The sequence below is a fragment of the Chelonoidis abingdonii genome, chromosome 15 (genome assembly GCF_003597395.2).
Source record: "Chelonoidis abingdonii isolate Lonesome George chromosome 15, CheloAbing_2.0, whole genome shotgun sequence".
NCBI classification, from domain to species: Eukaryota; Metazoa; Chordata; order Testudines; family Testudinidae; genus Chelonoidis; species Chelonoidis abingdonii.
In genome coordinates, this window is record NC_133783.1 from 7,876,947 (window position 1) to 7,896,442 (window position 19,496).

General features: G+C 37.9%; 1 protein-coding gene across 1 annotated transcript in view; it reads left to right on the top strand.

Moving 5' to 3' along the window:
* Window positions 1–19,496, top strand: part of RET (ret proto-oncogene) — a 118,531-nt gene that overhangs the window by 50,184 nt on the left and 48,851 nt on the right. The window contains exons 2-3 of the mRNA XM_032786371.2: window positions 16,895–17,146; window positions 18,204–18,497. Of these exons, the coding sequence (XP_032642262.1) occupies window positions 16,895–17,146; window positions 18,204–18,497 (546 nt within the window). The remainder of the gene's footprint in view (window positions 1–16,894; window positions 17,147–18,203; window positions 18,498–19,496) is intronic.

Sequence of the window (19,496 nt, forward strand, 5' to 3'; positions counted from 1 at the left end):
TTAAGTATACCATATGTAGGCAAATCCCTCCCCTTTATCTAGGCCCTAGCTTTGAGATATTTAGAGTTTAATTATCTGTTTTAACTGTATAAAGGGCATGCAAGGAGAAAGATGTAGTCAGGGCCCAAAAGAGGAACTGATTTGGATAAAGGAACCAGAAGATTGTTAAGTTATAACAGCGACCTGCTGTCGGATGCAGAAAAAAGTGCTAAAACGGTCAAACGCAGACTGACGGCAAAATGTAACAGAAATGGAAACTAGTTGTGAGAGTTTGCTAAATAGCAAATGTATGCATAGGTAATATTAGTATGTTTTGCGTATTAAATTTTGGTATTCTATAAGGCTGTATCTATGTGTGACGTTTTGCGGTTTTAACCTTTATAAGCTCAGTAACATTTGTAACAGGCAGGTCAGCTTAACCCTTGCTAGGGCATACGCTGGCCTCCGCTTGTGCACAAGTGTATATGCAATAAAGGTGCCTCCGGCTGTCTGATCAAATCACAGAGGTGGTCTTCTTTTCCCCGACAATGGCATAGAGTATAATGGTTCTCTATTGTACAGTAACAGGAGCCCTAGATCTATTGTTTTCAATGCACTTAAGAGAATGTATATCTTTCACGATATCTTGAGATATTACAGTTGCAAATGCAGATCTATACAAACTTTCTTTCAGGTGATCTTAAATCTTTTTATTTGCAGCCTATAGCTGTGCTGTTAAAATAGGAATAATACCAGTACAAATAAAGGCTACCCAAACCTTCTCCAAGTGTTTCACCCCATAGATGACTTGGTATTTAATAACATAGAGTGGGATGTTTTCTTGATTTACAATCATACAGCTTAAAGAAAAAAAAAGGCAAACTATTACAATGGTATCCACTTCCTGCATTGAAAAATGAACTGTGGTCTCACAGCTCCTTTGAGTGTTTAGAAGAAGAATAGCACCGCTTAATAATAAAGCACTTTCCTGTGAGCGGTGCACATTCATATAATTGTTTGCCTGGCAAATTTTCAACCATCAACAGAGAAAGTTTTCATTGATTGCCTCCTGTTGTAAGGAAGTAATAATATTGCTGTCTCTGCCTTTCATAAACTATACAAATCAGAGAAAACAGAAAGAGCTAGGGAGACTATGTGGGAATAAAATACAGTGTGGTGTGGGTTATTTCCCATATCATGCATAGAAGTACAGGATCATGGTGTCTCCACATAGGCACTAAGTATATAGACTAAGATTTTCAGAGATAGCTACTGATTTTTGGATGCTCAGTCTGAGACACCTAAAAGAAGGCTAATTTTAAAGAAGTGTTGAACCACCCTCTGAAACTGAAAAATCAGACCTTTTGTAAGCTGACGCAAGTCAGGGACCCCAAATTGGTAGTCACTTTTGAAAATCTTGGCCATTGTGTAGTAATTTGGAAAATAGAATGTTACCATTTTGCTACAGGGTTGCAAATGGCTCAAGCTCCCAGAAACCATTAAATGAAAGCTACATATGAGAAATATTGTTATAACTAGCCTAAGGTTTGTTAGCCCTAGTAGACTGCTGTTGAAACAGGAATTACTTTGAAGTGGTTGTGATCATTGGACCAGAGTCTCACTGAGGTGATCAGAAAGTGACACTATGCTTGATCCTAATAAAATCACTGGGGGAAACTCCCATTCAATTTGAAGGTGCTGGATCAGTCCCACTATACAGTGGTAGGGGAAATAGGGGGAAACTATTCTATATAATAGTAATGCAACTCTGTGCCAGGTATATGTGTATGTACACATCTTGGTATAAATCTATACAAAATATGCAGTTGTGATATTTTCTTCCCAATTTTCTTGTTTTATGAATCATGACTATGTTAGTGAAATAATGACACAGATTCTTGTCCCTTTGAAGTGAATTAATTTTGTCATTGACTTCAGTAGGACTGGAATAAATAATTTGCACTCACCAGTTCTCACCTCCTGGGATCTGTCCAGCCCATAAAATGTGTGCATTACTCCTACTGATAAGACAATCCTGTGGTTTCAATTTTTGTGCATAAATTGAACTTGCTTAATTTCCAGTAATTTGGTGAAACTTACCCTATTGTTTTCTTGCACTGCTAAGTGTTGCTATAATGTATACACAGATTCTATCCTTTGTTTTTTTGGGGGAAATATGTAAGAAAGCTAATTAAAGTACAACATGAATTGAGAGCTTGTATTTCATTGCAATATAGAAGGGGAGGTTGAGCTGCAGTGTAGGCATAACTACATGGCAGTTATCTTCTGTTTTACAGATTTATAATTAGTTCTGCAATTTTGTAACAGACCAGGAAGAAGATAAATCCATCTGTGCTTGTTGACTTCTCAGACATCAAATTTTCAGACCTGTGCAGTCGGTACAAACAAGTTCACCAGATTTCTAAATGGAGAGAACTGATATGAAGGATGAATGAAAAGACGCCTCTTCACCTCTGAAATGAATCCAAACTTAATATTGTTTTTTCAGTTTCATAGCTGCTTATAAGTGGTGTAGTGTTTTTCTCATTAATTTTAACATGTACCTGTATTTCAAAGTTCCAGTCAGTATACAAGTACCAAAATATCAGGGCTATGTTTTAACAAGCATAACCAGAAGAAGGAAGTATGAAATGAGACCATCCTTGTTTCCCATGGTATTTCCAGTCCAGTAATGTCTATCTAATAGCACTGATGATTTAAGATTAGAATCCAAACTAAATCTGAACTCATATCCTTTTTAGTGGTGCAGTTGAAGTAGATGATAAAAAGAAATAAGAAGAGGCGAAAGAAGACTAAGTTAAATAAATTCAGGCATACTGAACCATCTGTAATTTCCTTTCTCCAATATTTTTATGTCCTGAAGTCACAAAAACATTGTGATATTGGGTACAATTTTCGGAAGTACCTAAGGGACGTAAGAGCCTAAGTCCATTGCAAGGAAATTGTGATTTAAAAAGAGAATTAAGTGTGTTGTGAAAATTTTACCCAGTATGTCGTCATTCTTCCAAAATATCATCTATACAGATAGACTTCTTTTTAATGTAGGTTCTGCTTAGGCTAAATTAAATTTTTAATGTAATGTAAAAAATGTTAACAAGGTTAAAAAAATGAGTTTTGATTTAGCAAAGTTTATGGTTGGTCATAGGACTTGTTACTATGAGTGCCATTGGAATAATAAGTGTGTTTAAGTGTATTATGTGGATTGGGCCTTAGAATGAGCAGAACACTTTGTGTCTTATCTTTAATGAAATAAGTTCAAACCATGATTTTGGAAATTGTATCTTGTGTCTTGGTTATATGTGTTCCAATGACGTTGGACAAATTGGAGATGTTCCCAAAAATTTTCGCAAGGAATGTGAGATCACATCCTAGGATCAGCACTTTCTCTGTTTCCTATCTAGTTCCTATTATTAAACATATTTGTGTCTGGAGAGAGGCTTGTGCTCTCATTATCTCGCTTTGGTATGACCGAAAACCCCTTAGAATCATGCCTCTTGCTATTCATCCAGCCCTGCACAATCAAGTAAGGAAACAAGGGGGGAAAACCTTGTTGAATCCCCAATATCTATGAGACTTAGTGAACATATCATGCAGTATTTTGAAGAACTGATGAAAGGTGATTAGATTTATAGTCAGTTTGTCTGATACAGTGAAATGCTTTCCCTAGATTGAAAGTCCTTCTTTCAAGAGACATGGTGGGTGAGGTAATATCTTGTATTGGATGAATTTCTGTTGATCATAGAGACCAAATTTTTTAGCTGACACAGAACTCTTCTTCAGCTTTGTGTAAGTTTTAAACCTTCTGTCTTTCATTAACAGAAGTTTGTCTGATTAAATATTACCTCATCTACTTTGTCTCTGTAATATTCTGGTACCAGCATGGCTGCAACATTGCATACTGAGTCAAGAATCGTTCAGATAAATTAGTATAGTAGTGTGCATTACATTCCTAATTACCAGGGTTCTCAGAGGGTGAGAGTAACTCATTTCAGTTTGGTTTATTGATAGAGAGAGGAAGGACACAATATCTACTCCCTCTCCCCCAGATAGTTTACAGTTTTTGAAGTGTTCAGAGATAGTGCCAACTCAAGTCAAGACGCTGGGTTGGCCAACCAACCTTCTCACTCCCACCCCTCAGTCACTTGCTAAAAAAGTTGTCATAAAGTACTGCTGTTGATATTTTGCTCCATTAGGCAGCCATTTTTTTAACCAACTTTCATTTAAGGTCTCCAAAGGCTAAAGGTTGTGGTTGAAATGTGGCTGGCCTCTGGTTGATTGCTCTTGTAATATTACTAAATGTCCTCTGTCTAGAAGCTCATAGTCTTTTTGAATAAAATAAGTTAGAACTTCAAGCACCCTTATGTTTTCTTCCACACAGCCCCTTTCATCTGGGACCCTGCACCCTAGTCAAAATCCTTAAAATTATGAGTTAAACTTCTTTTAAGTCATTCCTCAGGATCACCTTTTTTCATGTTGCATACAGAAAACGGTAACCTGACGATGGCTAGATATATGGTGAATTGTGATCTCTGCTTCCGATTGGCTAAGAATTCTTTGTTACTCTGATTTATAGCATACTTACCTGTCTCATACAGGTATTTTAAGGATCAGTGGAGCTTTGAGATCCTCAGATGAAAGGTGTCACATTCTATGCAGCAGAAGCACAAATTATTTTTTAAGAAGCATCTATAGTATGCCTGGCCAAAGCTTTCAAACCTGAATACTTACTATTAGGCACCTACATCTCTGGTTAGGCTCAGAAATAAGCACTCTAATTACTTTTTCTGAAGGTGTGGGACACCAGCAATACTGGTCCTCACTGGCAGTTGGAGTTGTTCGACATCTCTGAAAATCAAGCCAGTTCTACTTATACGTGAGTGCCTAAAATTAAACTCCTAAATCCAGATATGAAAATGTTGGCCTCTACAGTGCATTTTGCTGTGTGTGCTCCAGGCACTGTGAAAATGTCGCACTCAGAGATTTACATGAGATACACCTTACTCTTGAGCCAGGCAAATAGAACTGTGTGATACCATGACTGGAGCTGTGCATTCACACTAAGATTACTGTATCCATTGTCTCAGTGAAATCTTCCTGTCCCATCCCTCCCAGTGAAATTCAGCCAGACACTTACTCAAAGCTAAATAAATCTTTTTGTGCCTACAGGTAAATATGAAAAAAAGGTAAACTTTTCTCTCTCATTGTCACCTATGCAGTCAAACCTGTCAGGGAAAATACCGTAGGCAAAGTTAAGGGTCATTTTCAAAGCAAATCACTCAATCTCTGAAACTTAATCTCAGTATGGCCATGTTTCCAAATGTGTTCCCATTGCTCTTAATAGGTCTTATGTGAGTAAAACTATTTTCAAAAGAATTTTAAAATCATTAAAATCCTTTGCAGTGCTAAAAATAGGTGCAATTCAATTATAAAATAGCTATTTGCGTTATTGCATACAAAAATAAAAAAATCAATGCTTGAAGTTGTCGATAGGCTGCTGGGTTTAACCCTACAGATGAATGTTAGATGAGTCCTCATGGTTTATGCATGAGGATACAATTTAACGCAATCATTAATTCTAGTTTTTATTGTCTCAATAGCATCTAATGGCTAATATAGATAGTACTTCCTGAGCAGGTAGTGCCAGAAATAATGGTCTGGCCTATAGATTTGTGAACCAGGATTTCTATTGCTCTTTCCAGGTGCTGGTTTTATGATCCTGCAGATGATCAGTCAGCTGAGAGGTTCCCAGTGTCATTTTTGTACATTAGGCACAGAAATATAGGTTACCTTTCACCTCTTGATTTCAAGTGTATTATCAGGCTGAGGGAAAAAAATCTCGTATTGTCCAGTAATTGTGCAAACTTAACCCTTTACAAATTTTCTGAAGAGACAGCAGTGAATATACATCATTTCCATGTAGACCTAAGTTCATTGAAGTGATGATATTCACCAAGAAAATGGTTGTTAGCAAAGCAAAGAGTGGAGGTGTCATAAATAGATAGCTAAGGGTTAATGTTTCTTTTACCTGTAAAGGGTTAACAAAGGGAACCAAACACCTGACCAGAGGACCAATCAGGAAACTGGATTTTTCAAAGTCAGGGAGAGAATTTTTGGGATCTGAGTCTTTTGTCTGTCTCTCAGCTATGAGAAGGTTCTTTCTATCTTCTAATCTTCTGTTTCCAAATTGTAAGTACAGGTAGGAAAACAATATAGGCTTTGATGTTGTTTTGGTTGTATTTAACATCGTGTACAGCTATGCTGGAGAAATGTTTCAAATGGATATCTTTTTGAAATCAGGACTGTTTATATCATACTTTTCTTATAGCAATAGCCCAATATATTATTGTCATCTTGTACAGAGAAATTTTGATGTCCTTTTTTTCTTTCTTTTTTTTTTGTATATAAAGCTTTCTTTTAAGACTGTTTGAGTTTTTTCTACTCAGGGTAAGCTCATGCAGCACAGTGGAATTTGTGGGAGGGGGAAGAGAGATAGAATCATTTCTGTTTCCTTGTATTTGGGAGTTTTGGTCTCTTTGTGGAATAGAAGGCGATATGCTTTTACTTTTTTTATGGGTATTTTGTTGGGATTGGTAAAAAAGGAGAATTTATGGGCTCCGTTTTATTCTTTTTTTCAGGTTAGCCAGAGGAGGAAAGTCTGGGTGGGGAGGGGGGGAAGGGAAGTGGGTTATTTCCCTTGCCGGTAAGACTCAGAGCTTCTGGGTCTTGGGGTCCCTCCAGGGAAAGTTTGGGGGACCAGAGCGAGGCAGGCGCTGTAATTCCTGTCTGGTGGCAGCGAGATAAGATCCAAGCTGGTAATTAAGCTTGGAAGTTCATGCTAGACACCCACATTTTGGACGCTAAGGTCCAGATTTGGGAAAGAGGCTTATGATAGGAGGTATGGAGCCTTCTGCAATGAATTCTACCCTTTTTCTTTTCCTGTCTCTCCCTTCACCTTCCAACCCAGGGTTAGCCACCAGAACAAAACACATGCAGGTCACTGGAGATCCAGACTCGCACAGCACAAAATAAACTATGTCTATATAGAACTGAATGGGAATGGACATAATTGTTCATTTTCATATATCTTCATCATGAGGTTTTTGCTGCCTTGCATATGCTATAAATTTGACTCAGATGTGACTAGATGCCATTAACTGCTCTATTGATGTAACTTTGTGCTGATGTGTATTCCGCAGTCAGTTCCCTTTTCCTATATTGCAGATCTTTACTAAACAAAAGTTCAACTATATTTGATTATTCCTAACCTTTTAAAAATAGGGTACCCTTAAAAGTTATGGTTTCCGTAGAGTGCAGAGGTGTTAAGAGACCACGTCACTGTGAATGGTCTCCTTGAATGTATTAACTGCTTATGCTAACAATCTGTTCCACTTTGTATTTAGTATTCTGAGTACATTTCCCAGACCTGAAAATCTCTGTGTAAACTTGAAAGATTGTCTCTCTGATCCACAGAAGTTGGTCCAGTAAAAGATATTACCTCACCCATGTTGTGTCTCTAATACCCCAGGACCAACGTGGCTACAGCAGCACTACATACATGGTTCACGTAGTCCTGTACCAAAAGAAAGAAGGAATCTGGGTTTCTGAAGAACTTGCCGAAATTTACAGCTATTCTCTCCATCTCTTTCATGTGTGTGCACGATATCCATAGAACATATAATATTCTCTAATTGACTGGTGTCATGTGGGGTATGGAGGTATGAGAAATCCAAACAATGTTGGCCAAAATTGCACTTAGTATAGCCATTTGCTTTCTGTCAAACTACATACTTCTAAATATATGCTCAATGTCTGGGAAAATAAATTCAGAAAGGTTAAGATTAATTAACACTTGTTTTTTAAAGTGATGCTTCACAGCAACAAGGCATCCCAACCTTGCCCTCTTGGTGGAGTTTAAAATAGAGAAAGGACACCTCCTGTCATCATAGCAATTAAAATGAGTTAGAAATACAGAGAATTGCTCTAATTCACTAAAAAATGTAGAGAGAACTTTTCAAATGAACAAATGGGGATTAGGCACTCACCTCTCACTGATATTTATTAGGTTGGGACTGGAGGAGAGCTGGACAGGAAACAGTGAGAATTTTTGAGATTAAAAAAAAATTCCTATCCCCAAATGGGACAAAATGTCAATCTCAAAATTTTTGCAAACTGAGAATCCAAAAAAATTGCTTGGGTCTAGCCAATTGAAAGGTATCGGTTTGGTAATTTTGAAATGTTTTATTTCAGTTTTGACCTTTTGCATTTTTTACATGTTCTTTGCTATAAAATAAATTTCAGAACAAAGTCATTTTGCTCTGAAAAACTGCAGTTCTTGGTTCAGAAAATGTCACAATGGGACACTTGGACAATTCTGAAACTTACTCCCAATTTTTTTTTGAAATGGGAAATTTATCAAATCAAATTCCTGTGAACATAAATTTTGTTTTTTCAGGGTTGTTGTTTTTTTCCAGCCACAATATCTAGGTTTTTCTCAATAGAATGCATGTGGAGTGCTGCTGAAGCAAATAATAATGAGAGAGAGAGATACATTTAGACTAAATTAAACCAGGCCAATTCAACAAAAGAAACAGATCTGGATGTATTCTAGTTTACGATTGCTTCTGCCTACCATTATCTCCTCAAAATTCCTGAGAAATGGTAAGTATCATATTGCATGAAACGTGTGTTCCATTTACATTGCTGCTATTGCAATAAAGTCTATCACTCGCTATCCCTTCTGTCATTTTTACATGTTTACTACAGGTAATATGCTACCAGTACTGAACTCTCTAAAGTTCAGATATAAACTTAGGCTATGTCTGTACTTGGAGCTGCGGATGAGTCCCAGCTTGAGGAGACGTACTTGGGCTAGCTCTCATCAAGCTAGTGTGCTAAAATAGAATGTAGCCATAGCACCATGAGCCCATTCTCCCATTGTTGCTGTGGTCTGCTAATGCAATAATGACACAAACTTCACTCAGTGAAGTAATGGCAGAATCTGATTTCGGTTCTCATAAAGCAAAAATTATTGGCTAAGACTTTATAAGACATTGTCTAGGCTCAAGGCATAACCACATACAGGGCTTGATTCACATGCAACAGGAGGAGTTTCTCTGCGTAAGGGGGGAATTGACTCCCTGATGGTGTTCATGGAGAGGACAGCTTTAACTGACACTGGAGCTACAGAACACCTTAAACTGTGCTGCGCATGCCCCTTTCTGGCTAGCGCTGCTGCAGCCTCTCTCCAGGCAGAATTTCTTCTGCTGAAGGCCCTTTGCCCTAGTTTGTTGCGGCATAACTATAGGCTGAATCAAACTCTCAGCATACTGAAGCATCCAAGATGCATAGTTTCCTTGTAATACCTTACAGTGGGTCAAGTTTTAGCTCAGAATTCTTTTGCTTTCAAATTTTTAAACAGATAAACAACAAACTTCCTTTTCCTAACTGTTGTAATGAAAAAGGGAAGCATTTATCTCTCTGCAGTGATATGTACTGTAATACGTACATACTGTAATATATCAGCTATCCCAATGGAGCAGTTATGATTTAACCAAATTTTATATATTAGATCCATTCACAGATGTTCTAGTAGTATCTTCAAAGTGCATTATTATAGTACAGAGTCTACGTAATAGTACATATGCTCTTGATCACTGTTAACATTCTGCTTTCTTACTCCATATTTCCTAATAATTCTCAACCAAGACTATTTCTGAGATCGTTTCTATTCCTGAGATTACTCTTTTTCCCCCCTGAACTCCAGTGAGGTGATGAAGGCTTCTCTAGAGAGCCCCTCATTTAAAATTCGGCCACCGGATTGATTCCCTGGAATGAAATGCAGCTTGTCCCCTCTCTGGCTACTGTTAAATCAGTCCTGTCAGAAATGGCATATCCCTGGGACTCATCAAAATGTTTCTGAAGGGCAATTTGATACTTGTGGAATGGACAAGGTATTTTCAAAGAGTTTCCAATGGAAAGATAACTCTTGCAAGATCCTAACTCCACTTGTCCCTCCTTCAAACTATATGAGTTGAACTCTGTTCCATACTGTCTGTATACTCTTCAGGGACTAGGTATAAACATTTCCAGCATGTGACAATATAGTGTTCTTACCAAGTGGCTTCCCTGGTTTTTGGTCATGAAGTGTTAGTGTTTAGATAAGTAGATTCCTTGATCTTCTCTTCTGCAAGGACCAGAAAAGCACAGCTTATTGCAGACTAAGTGGGAAGAGAGGAATTTTGTGAGAGACCCTTGATTGCAGATATTGGTAGCGTATCCCTGCCACATGCTCCAAGTTAAACGTCAGGTAGATGAATATTCATATTGGACCATAATGGCCAATTAACAGTAGTCAAAATAGGGACACAGTGCTAAACCCCCCATCTAACTGATTGTTGAAATCTGATGCTATGCCACAAATGGTGGAATATTAACAGCAGACTCCCATGTTTGTCATCTAATATCATTTTCTCCTCTACTCTACAAATGTCCTAACTTTAGAGTCAGGACTGATTAGGGGCATGTTATTAATGTAATCATACACCCATTTCAGTAAGGCATAGAGTAAATTCTTCAGTATGGATTTTGTTCCACATCAGGGAAAGGTTTGTTTCTCATAAATTGTAACACTAACCCCCAATAATCTGGAGAAGGCCTGAGTAAATTTTGCTACAGGAAATTAGTTGTATCACATATGTATATATTATTAGTTGAAGGAAAACCAACTTTTGTTCCAGTTTCCATATTGCTGCTGAGAATCATTTTCCCTATTATTTTAACTCTCAAACCAATTAAAGCTCTGTTAATGCAGTTCATATTTCAGCACATGAAATGTGGTGGGTAAGATTACCTATACATCTAGCAGAATTAGACTAACCAGAGCCAGTGGCTGCAAGTTGAATTCAGACAAGAAATAAGGCACACATTTTTAACAGTGAGGATAATTAATCATTGGATCAACTTACCTAGGGATGTGGAGATTCTCCATCACTTGAAGTCTCTAAATGAAGACTGGACATCTTTCTAAACTACGTGCTTTAGCTCAAAGAGAAGTTATGTGCACGAAGCAGAAATTATTGGGTTACATAGATTTATTCTTTGGTCTGTATTATGCAGGATCAGACAATGTGATTATAATGGTCCCTTAAAGCTTTCCAAGCTAAGACAGAACCTGAGAATATAGAACTGGTTGAAATTTTCCAAGCTGCAACTTTTTCAACCAAAATGAGAAAACAAGTATGTTGAATACATGTTATATAAGCAACTGTATGAAGTGCGTGCCTGTGCACTCTGTGAGTAGGGCAGGAAGACGTTGGAATTTGGCTTTGGTTCAGCTAATCCATTGTACATTTGAACACTTAGTGGAATCTGACCTGAACAATTTGAATCTGCAAAACTCATCTTTTTAAAAATCTGGATCCTTGGAGATTAGATTTTTTCTTTTGATGTTTGAACTGCTTCTCGTTCAGGTCAGGACTCAGAAAAAAACAGAAAAATAGACAGTAATGTATGACATTCTCACTTCTGCTCCTGGCCAAAAACTAGAAGTATCTAGCAGAATGATTAGACCTTAAACAAGTTTTGTTTTATTCCTTTTTAGAAATGAACTTTCAAGTTTTAAGTGGATTTCTTTCTTTGTTGAAACTGGTTCTCCCAACCCTACTTTCAAGACACAATGCCATCGGCAAAGTAAGAAGAGTAGCGGGTGCAATGTAACTGAATTTTCAGTGATGGTGATGATTTGTCAAATATTTTTTGACATGTTTAGATATCAATTGTTTTGGTTAACTAATCTTCAAGCACATCTCTTTCAATTAACTGTTGTCCAAAAGACAGCAGTTGTACTCTGAAAGATGACTGTGAATGTTGTATGGGATCCCTTGTTTATTTGAGTCTATGATTTCCTACCAAATTTGCTCATTTTATAAATAAAAAAAAGATGTTTCTTCTGGCACATTGCCAACTCAACTTGAGATCAGAAAGTCAAATTCTGCTCTTGCTCATTATAGACAGTAAAAAAGGTGCTGCAACTGGAACACAGCAAAAGAATTATCTTGTTTAGGAAGCTTAGCCAGGGTTAGAAGCCTCTCCCTCCTGCAGCATAGATGGCAGATGGATAGTTTATTGAGTTGGGTTTGAACTTATCAACATTTAAGGAATGAATGTAACCTATCAGAAGAAATGAGGAGAGAGCTCTCCTTCCGTATAACAGACTGTGCATATAAATATAGAGTGAGGGGTGTGTGTGTGTGTGTGTGTATGTATGTATTTATAATCATTACGGTAGAGTTGTGACCTGAACTACCTGTTGCAGCTACAACTCTTGCAATGGGTTAAATTAAGCAGAAGCAATACACAAATGGTGGCTTACAATACCAGTAATTAACGTCAACACCCTTGTGTAATTTTGTGATAGCTGCACCACTAACAAGTGCGAATGTCATTGTATTAGGTCAACAATTCAGAAATAACAGTCTTAGAAAAATAGCTAAATAAAGTACTGTAATGTTCCGAACATTCTAATCTCCATGAGACGTTAATGTGTTGAAAAGCTATGTTGTATTAAATGGTAGCTAGCTTTGCCACAGCTGAGGTGATGTAATTACGTTCCCAAATGAGGAAAGCACTTATGCATATGTTTAAGTTCCAATGAGAGGTAAGCATATATTTCAAGGTCAGAATATTCTTAAGTGCTGTCCCAAACGGGGATGTGTTCCTTAATCACAGTCAAAGCCAAGACCCAATAAAGCTGCTAATTACACTGCCAACATTCTATTCCAAGGGGTTTTAGTTTTGAAGAGGGGAAGAAAAATCACCCTTTCCTACTAGCAATAATGTATCATGTTCAGTTTACAAGTGAATTTATATTTTTAACACATTTCACAATAGTTGATCATGCTGCTTTATATATGAGCCCTAAACATCCCTTTCAAAATTCTAAGCTTTATTTTCCACATTACCCAATGCCAGATTAGATTTTGGATTGCAGACTTTTTCTAGCATGTGAGTTCCTACTGTGGGTACTAGTTATGACAATTTGGGTTTGTTTGTTTTAAAACAGAGGAAGGTTAAATATACAATGAATTACTAGTGCCTGTTCAATTTAAAACTGTGAACCTGTAAACACTTAGGAGCAGAGTTCAGAGCCAGATTTTCAAGGGGCCAGATCCTAAAGAACGCTCAGCACCCAAAGTTCTGAGCTCTTTTGAAAGTTTGGCTGATGATGAAATTCAAGCATCGGAGTAGCCACTTTACAGTGAAACTGCTCAGATGCATAAAGTTAAACAAGTTAATGAGTTTTTGCACAGATCTCAATTACTTAAATGGAATCAAGGTGTTCTGAAAAGCACTTCAGTGTTATAGACCTCAGGGTTCGAATTAAGTAAAATTCTCTTGTTGAAACACAGAAATCATAATTGCTAATATTTTTTGGCAAGCCTGGTTTGCTATCTCCTTGTGATAGGACTACTCCTTGTAAGGTGATAGGGATTTGTCTCAGTTGTTTGGTACAAACTTTACTGGCCTGAGTAGGAATAGTGTCTCTATTGAAAATGCACAGTGCTGTATTTTAATTTTTAATCAACAATCAATTCAGTACAGTATTAAAAGGTACATAAAGCAAACGTGTGTTTGAATTGAAACATAGGAATTAGTGATGGAAAGGTTCTATTAGATCATTTAGTCCTCCCACCTGCCACTGGATAACTTAGTTGGATCTCACCAAGAGGCGTTTCCCCCAATATTCAGGTTAAATTTAGACCATAGGCAAGGATCTTGCCTTCTTTTTTGGTTTGTATATTCTTATCTTCCTTAATTTACCTCTATTTTGTTACTTCTTATGCCACCTTAAATAATTTTTTTGACTCCTCTTTGCATCTTTCCGATACAAGTATGTCTCTCCTTAGCTACGTTATACATATTTAACTCTTGTATCCCTGAAAATACTGAGTTGCAATGATGTGTGGAGATAATGTTTGCATGGCCTTCAGTTAGAAGCAATAGTAGATTGAATGGGCCAAAAGTATGTCTTTAAAAGTGCCCTTATTAAACAGTGTGTGTTGTTGACAAAAATCTCAGTGCTGAATATCAAATGCAAATTGTTTTGGAGAAAGAGAAGAAAAGATGTTGGGGAATGGAGGGTCAGGAGTCACTGGTTTTTAGCTTCCCCCTCCCACACCAAAAATCTGTTGTATGCTCTTTTTAAAAGATTACAGCTGGCTGCCTTCTTAATTCAACATTATTTTGGTAAATTTTTGCCTGCTTTATTAATTTATTAATAAGTAACAGTCAACTGTAAAACATGAGGATGTAATTCCATGCAGCAATGCTGATGATGTACTCATGAGAGAGACTACTGTGGCTTGTGTAGTGTTTCCAAGTGACATCATAGACCTTTAATTCACAGTGGGTTTGCCATCTTCCTTTTCCTTCTTTAAAATGGGTCCTTCAGTAACGTGCAGCTGAGGAAATGTTAGCCCATTGCTATTCTGAAGATGCTTTGGCAGCCTACTTCTCATTTCTCCTGGGGCAGCATGGGAAAATGTCCACTAAAAGTTGGTACAGTTTTGAGCAAAAAGGGCTTTGCACCAATAAACTGGATGAGGTAATATCTTTTATTGGACCAACTTCTGTTGGCGATAGAGACTAGCTTTCAAGCTTACACTGAGCTCTTCCTCGAGTCTGGGAAACTAACTCAGAATGTCACAACTAAATATAAGGTGGAACAGATTGTTTAGCGTTCCAGGTTAAAAAGTTCATGAATATCCCTCCAGTCACAGGGAGGAAAAGAAGGGAAGGGGAGCAGCTAGGGGGCAAGTGTTGTAAGTGGGTTACAGATTGTTGTAATAAGCCATAAATCCAGTGTGTCTGTTCAGTCTATGATTTTTAGTGTCCAGCAAAGTTATGAATTTAAGCTCCTAGACTCATCTTTTGAAAGTGTTGTGTAAGTTTCCTGTGAGGACTCATAGATCAGATATAGGGTGATCGCTTTGTGAAAAGTGTTCACCCATAGGTAATGTGGTGTTTTTGTCTTTCATCATTTTCCTGTGTGAGTTCATTTGAGAGCATAGTGATTGTCAGTCACTCAGATACCATAGACAATGCTGTGAGGAGAAAGTCCAGGATATACACTATGACACACTCAACACTGCTTTCACCAAACAAGGACACTTCACCACAAGAATAGACCACATCATGGAAATGCCCACCCAAATACCTCAAGAGAACCTGCTTCAATACAGAAATGAAACCTCCTTTAACCACACACCCCTAGTTGTCACGTGCCCCTACAAGGAACCCATAGTATCAAACAACTACAAGCCATAGCCAATGAGAACCCCATCCTGAAAGAAATCTTTCCTGATGCCTCAATTCGAGCCTGCAAACAGGACCCCTGTCTCCCCAAGCTCATCATCAGAAGCAAGCTCCCTACAGACCAGGACAGGCCAAATCAAAGCTGTACCAGACCCTGCCAGAACAACATGCAAAAACTGCAGACATATTTCCACTGCTACAATGATCAACACCCCCCCCCCACACACACACACACTACAACACACCTTTCAAGATCCAGGGGTCCTACACATGCCTATCACAACATGTATTGTATCCATCCAGTGCACTAAATGCCCTAATAGCAACTATGTGAGGTGAAACCAGACAATCGCTAGGCTCTCAAATGAATTCACGCAGGTAAATGCATCCTAATTAATGTAAGTGTCTACAACCAGGGAGAGGAAATAAACAGTACAGAGGCACAATGGGTCAGTCAGATCCATTGCATTAGAGAGACAGTAAATTCCTTTAGCCTTAATTGATGTTATCAATCCTGAATTTTTATCTCTCTGAGACCTAAAATCTTTGTATGAGTTGTAAATTTACTTAAGCACCTCCATGGGGAACAGAATATTGATAATGGAAGGCTCTTCAATCTACTGGCCAAAGATAAAACAAGATCCAGTGGCGGAAAGCTGAAGCTAGATAAATTCAGCTTAGAAATAAGGTGCAAATTTTCAACAGTGAGAGTAATTAATCATTGGAAGAATTTTATGAAGGGCTGGGGTAGATTTTTTTCCATTTCTGAACATTTTAAAAACAAAATTAAAAAACAAGATATGCTCCAGCTCAATCAAACAGGAGTTAATTCAGGGAAGACCCATGACCTGTGTTATGCAGGAAAGTCAGACTGATTCCTTCTGGCCTGATAATCTATGGATTTATTTAGTGGAGTGGAGTACCATTTACTTTAGGAAAGGGGTAGGGTGGGTTGTTTGGTTTGTATGGGTGGGGAGGTGTCCACAGGAAAAAACGCTACTTAAAAAGAAGTCTGCACTAGGGCAAAGTTTGAAAGCCACTGATGTACTTACACATTTTTTGTCTGGATAGAAACTGAGTGTTTGGACTGTGTGACTTGAAAGACTGAGATTCAGCTTAGGGCAATACCTCCTAATGTTTTTTTCATCTAACTGTATTTATTTCCTCAATAAGCTTTCACCATAAATGATATTATTCAGAGAAGAAAACAATTTGTGTGAGAATGGAAAAGCAGCTGGGAATTGCTGATGTGAGTTTATCTGAAGTTTGACAAGAAATGCTCCATTAGGCTCTCAGCTGTGGCTATGGTCTTGTTTACAACTAAGCAATTTGGCTTCCAGGGGGAATTCTCATTGCTTGTACATAAATTATGGTCAAATCCTCAGCTGATATACATTGAGGTAGCACCATTGAACTCAGTAGAGCTATGCCAATTTACACCAGCTTAGGATCTGGGTCTGCTGTTATATCTTCCTATGCACTTACTTGATGGAGCTTCCAGTTCTTTAGAAATGCACCTCTTACAACGTCTACCCAGAATTCATTCAGCTTTAACACTTCTGTTGTTTGTGTTCCTTTGCAGCTTCCTTTGGTCTCTACTTCCCTAGGAAAGATTATTCTGAGACTGTCTACATTGATCAGCCAGCGGGTACGCCGCTACTACACATCCGTGCCTTGAGAGATTCACATGGGGAGGTGGCCCACTTTCAGCTGTGCCAGCATCTCTTTATCTACCGTGTTGGAGCCTATGAAAATCATTGGTTTCAAATAAAAGAAAAAACAGGACTTCTCTACCTCAATAAGAGTCTGGATAGAGGAGACTTCGATATCCTGTGTAAGTCTGAGAGGAGTAGCTGCAGTTGTGATACTGCCCAGAGTTGAAGTTAAGCACTTACCTCTAATGGGATTTATCCAGCAGCATATGAATAGCAAACGAATTCTTAGGGATCAGACTGGAAGAACTGTTTACTTACATTAAATAAATTTTGGGATTGAAAAGAACCCTCAGATAGACACAAAGGTATTAAAGTCATGTGGCAAAATGGACACTAAGGCCAAGAAGAAATTGGATTAGTTGTCAAATGGTGGAGTTTCATCAGGAAAGTTTCACCAGTTTAACTAAATCAACCTAATAAACCTAGACTGGACCCCAAAAGAAGACACACTTAAACCATTTTAATCCTCGCAAGTTTATCCTTATTTAGCAATTTACCAACATGTTGTACTCATTTATGTGTTGGTTAAAATTTTATTTCTGCATCAGTTCAGATAGACTAATTTGAGTTAAATTGGTGCAACTTTTCCAATATAAGCAAAATCTTTAATTACAAAGACCCAGATACCTGGAGCACTTTTTGCATGGGGTAATAAATGATCCTCTGATGAAGGGGTTAAGTGATGCCTATTTATATTGCTTGGGATTGAAGTGAGGTTTTCTTGTAAGAACTATGTACCACTGAACCATAGAAACAAATTGTTTCCATTCTCCTCCTTTCAGTAGACAGAACCTATATCTTGGTGGTTTTGATCCCTAAGGAAATTAGGTAGCATTAGATGAGAGAGGAGAAAGTGATGTAAGAAATTAATGTCATAGCACTGCTGAAAAGGCCTTTACTTCTGGATCAGTTTCAAAGATTGGTAGGGTTCCACTGTGGGGTAGTCTGAAGCAATAGGAGAACTTGTAAGAGCCATATTGTCCGCATTAGCCTGTAATTTTTGAGTGGCTTGGTCCAACTTCAAACAAGTAGAGCCTTATTTTAGAGATGCTAAACATCAGGTATTGTCACTGAACTACTTGGTTTACTGTAGAATAATGGCTGACGGAAGGAAATTATAAAGAGGAATGTTTGCTTGTTTCTTTGTCAACTGTTTCTTTGTTTCTGTTCTTGCAGTTGGAAAAAATTGGATGTCATTACCAAAGGTGACATTTCATGTCTACCTTTCACCCCAGCCCTTCCAAGGGAAGGAATGTGAGACCCCAACTTCTGCCCTGGTGCATCTCTCCATCATCAACGCCACTGTACCAGCTTGCAATGCTCTGATGTCAAGGGAGCTTTGTTTCTCAGAAATGGATCTCTCCTTTCACATCAAGGAGAATAAACCACCTGGCACATTTTATCAGCTCCAGTTACCCCCAATACATCACCTGTGCCAGAATGTCAGCATTTCCTACAAATTACTAGCAGGTAAAACTGGAGGTAAACCATTCAGTCACCGGTCATATTAAAGAGAGTTTTAATAGAGTAGATCTCTCCTCTGTTGGTTATTCTACTCTGCTTCCACATAAGACTTTATGGGTTTTAGAGTGGTAGCCTTGTTAGTCTGTATCAGCAAAAAGAACAGGGAATACTTGTGGCACCTTAGAGACTAACAAATTTATTTGAGCATAAGCTTTTGTGGGCTAAAACCTACTTCATTGGATGCGTGCTGTGGAAAATACAATAGGAAAATATATACATAGAGAATATGAAAAAATAGGTGTTGCCATACCAACTGTAATAAGGGTAATTAATTAAGGTGAGCTATTATCAGCAGAAGAAAAAAAACTTTTGTAGTGATAATCAGGATGGCCGATTTCCAACCGTTGACAAGAAGATGTGAGTAACAGTAGGGGGAAAAATTAGCATGGGAAGACAGTTTTACTTTGTGTAATGACCCATCCACTCCCAATCTTTATTCAAGCCTAATTTAATGGTGTCTAGTTTGCAAATTAATTCCGATTCTGCAGTTTCTTGTTGAAGTCTGTTTAAGTTTTTTTTGTTGAAGTATTGTGACTTTGAGATCTGTAATTGAGTGACCAGCAAGGCTGAAGTGTTCTCCAACTGGTTTTTGAATGTTATAATTCTTGATGTCTGATCTGTGTCCAGTTTGGCCAATGTACATGGCAGAGGGGCATTACAGTTGGTATGGCAACACCCATTTTTTCATGTTCTCTGTGTATATATATTCTCCTACTGTATCTTCCACTGCATGCATACGAAGAAGTGGGTTTTAGCCCATGAAAGCTTATGCTCAAATAAATTTGTTAGTCTCTAAAGTGCCACAAGTACTTCTCGTTCTTGTTACAAGTCCTTTAGACTTCCTCATGTGCCCCAATATAGCTTCTCCACCTTCCTTCATATCTCTTCTTAGACTGATTTTCATACAGAGTAAAAGTCTTTCCTATGTTACACTGATGCAACCCA